This window comes from Buceros rhinoceros, unplaced genomic scaffold (assembly GCF_000710305.1).
Source record: "Buceros rhinoceros silvestris isolate BGI_N320 unplaced genomic scaffold, ASM71030v1 scaffold22758, whole genome shotgun sequence".
Lineage (NCBI taxonomy): Eukaryota > Metazoa > Chordata > Aves > Bucerotiformes > Bucerotidae > Buceros > Buceros rhinoceros.
In genome coordinates, this window is record NW_010428902.1 from 14,812 (window position 1) to 17,013 (window position 2,202).

The 2,202-nt window shown below is 62.7% G+C and overlaps 1 protein-coding gene across 1 annotated transcript in view; it reads left to right on the top strand.

Moving 5' to 3' along the window:
* The window catches only part of LOC104499006 (serine/arginine repetitive matrix protein 3-like), a 10,298-nt gene that overhangs the window by 7,745 nt on the left and 351 nt on the right, over positions 1-2,202 (top strand). Inside the window, exons 3-7 of the mRNA XM_010142455.1 lie at positions 349-486; positions 593-673; positions 1,008-1,037; positions 1,438-1,506; positions 1,977-2,012. Coding sequence (XP_010140757.1) covers positions 349-486; positions 593-673; positions 1,008-1,037; positions 1,438-1,506; positions 1,977-2,012 — 354 coding nt within the window. The remainder of the gene's footprint in view (positions 1-348; positions 487-592; positions 674-1,007; positions 1,038-1,437; positions 1,507-1,976; positions 2,013-2,202) is intronic.

Genomic DNA, 2,202 nt, shown 5'->3' on the forward strand with positions numbered 1-2,202 from the left:
AGCCTTCCGCTCAGCCCCAGCACTTGGGCAGCGCCAAAAGGAGCTCCCAGTGATGCTGAGGCTGGACTCTGTGGGGAGATGGTGGCCTGAGCCCCACAGTGTCCCTGGAGGGGATTTCTGCAGGGACAGGAGCCCCAGGAAGGCCCTGAGAAGACCCCACCACCACGGGGCTTTGCTGCATGTCAACCTGAAGTGACATGACAAAGGTCCTCTGGGGATGCTGTGGCAGAGGGGATGTCCCCCAGCTCCCGGAGCTGCGCTGGAGCTGTCCCAGGCTTGCCCCCAGCAGCTCCAGTGGGAAATGAGGAGTGGGGAGCCCTGAGTTAATCCTGTTTCTTCCTTCGGCAGCGTGATAGAAAACCACCACCACGGGACGGACGGGGAGGAGTACGTGGTGGAGTACGGCGACTATGACGAGAGCTGCCTGCTGCAGTGCGACTGCTCGGCTGAGTGCTACCGCGAGGACGGCGGCCACCGCGAGTACAGGTCCGGCCAGACTCGCGGCGGGGATGTGCATAGGGTCCCCACTGAGGTACACCAAGGCGAGGGGCGCGTCCCTTCTTCCCCTCAGCCTGGCTACTTTCTCCCGCAGGCTGAAAAGACGCTCGAGCAGCTCCACCTCTCCTCCACCCAAGAAGAAAAAGAAAAAGAAATCGGGTCATCGCCGGAGCCGGTGAGTGCCCAGCTGTCCTGTGCTGTCCCCTCTCCCAGGAGGGCAGCTCTCCTCCTAGCTCAGCCCTTCCCCAGGCTCCAGTGGGGCAAGTCACCCCCAAATGTGCACCCTCAAGAGGTGCACCGCCAGCCCAACCAGCTGCATGTGCTGGTGGGGCCTTGCTCGGTCTGTGCTGGGAAGGAGCTGGCTGCCGCGGGGCACAGCACCAGGCAGGATTTGGCTCCTTGAAGGGTCTGCCTCAGTCTACCCACTGGTCCCCTCCCCAGTTAGCACTGGCCACCTGCACAGGATGCTGTCCCTAATGTCCCTTTCTTCTCTGCCTTCCCCACGGCAGCAAAAAGAGGAAACCCGGCTCGGAGCGCAGGTGAGTGCTCACCAAGCTGGGGGGGACTGTGGCGTCCCCACCAGGCATGCACGGCCACCGGGCAGGGGCTGGCTTCCACCACACACACTGTCCCCCTCTGAAATCCCAGCGGGAACTGGCCATCTTGTCTCCTGCTGGAGGCTGTGGAGCCCACGAGCTGGCAATGGGACACAGTGGCATTCGGGCGCTCCGGCACTGAAAGCACCCAGAGCCCTTCTGCCAAAACTCCCTTCCTATCCGCCACCCCAAATCCCCCCGGAAATATCTTCCATGCGATGTTCATGCATCCTGTGGGTGGTCTCAGGGAAGCGGAGTGCTGGGGGGAACACTGAGTCACAGGGATGGGGATGGGGAGTCCCTTCTCCCCCCTCAAGGGCACCCACTTTCCTTCCACTCCCAGCTGTGACAGCTCTTCACCCATCCGCAAGGAAAAGAAAAAGAAGACCGGAAAGAAACACAGACGTGACAGGTAGGATGGCTACCACGATGGGTTGGGGACAGCGGGACTGGTTGGGGACAGCGGGACTGGTTGGGGACAGAGGGGCTGGTTGGGGGACGGGGGCGGTGGAAAAGAAAAAGAAGACCGGAAAGAAACACAGACGTGACAGGTAGGATGGCTACCACGATGGGTTGGGGACAGCGGGACTGGTTGGGGACAGCGGGACTGGTTGGGGACAGCGGGGCTGGTTGGGGACTGGGGCTGGTTCATGGCTGTCCAGGCCCTTGGGCTGGGTTGGGATGGAGGCATGGACAGGGATGGATGCTGATGGCTCTTCATGGGGCCATCACCTCCTCGCAGCAGCTGTCACCTGCCCCCTCTAGCAGCCCATCTAGAGGCCACCCCCCTGTCTTCATCCCCATTCCCTGGGGCTGCCCTGGGGCCCCCAGCTGGCCAGCTCAGTGTGTGTCCTTCACCTCTGCCTCCTCTTCATCCCTCAGGTCTGAGTCAGGGTCACGGAAGAAGAGAAGACACAGGTGAGAGCGATGGCTGCTGGGAGCCACCCCACTGCCACCAGCGCTGGCTGCCAGCTTCCCCCGTTGGGGACTCCCTGTCCCCTGCCCTCCTGCTGTCCCCATCCCCTCTGCCCATGGGGATGAACACAGTGGGCAAGGTGGGTGTCACCCACCCTCCGTCCATCTGTCCCTCACCTGGTGAGCATCCCCC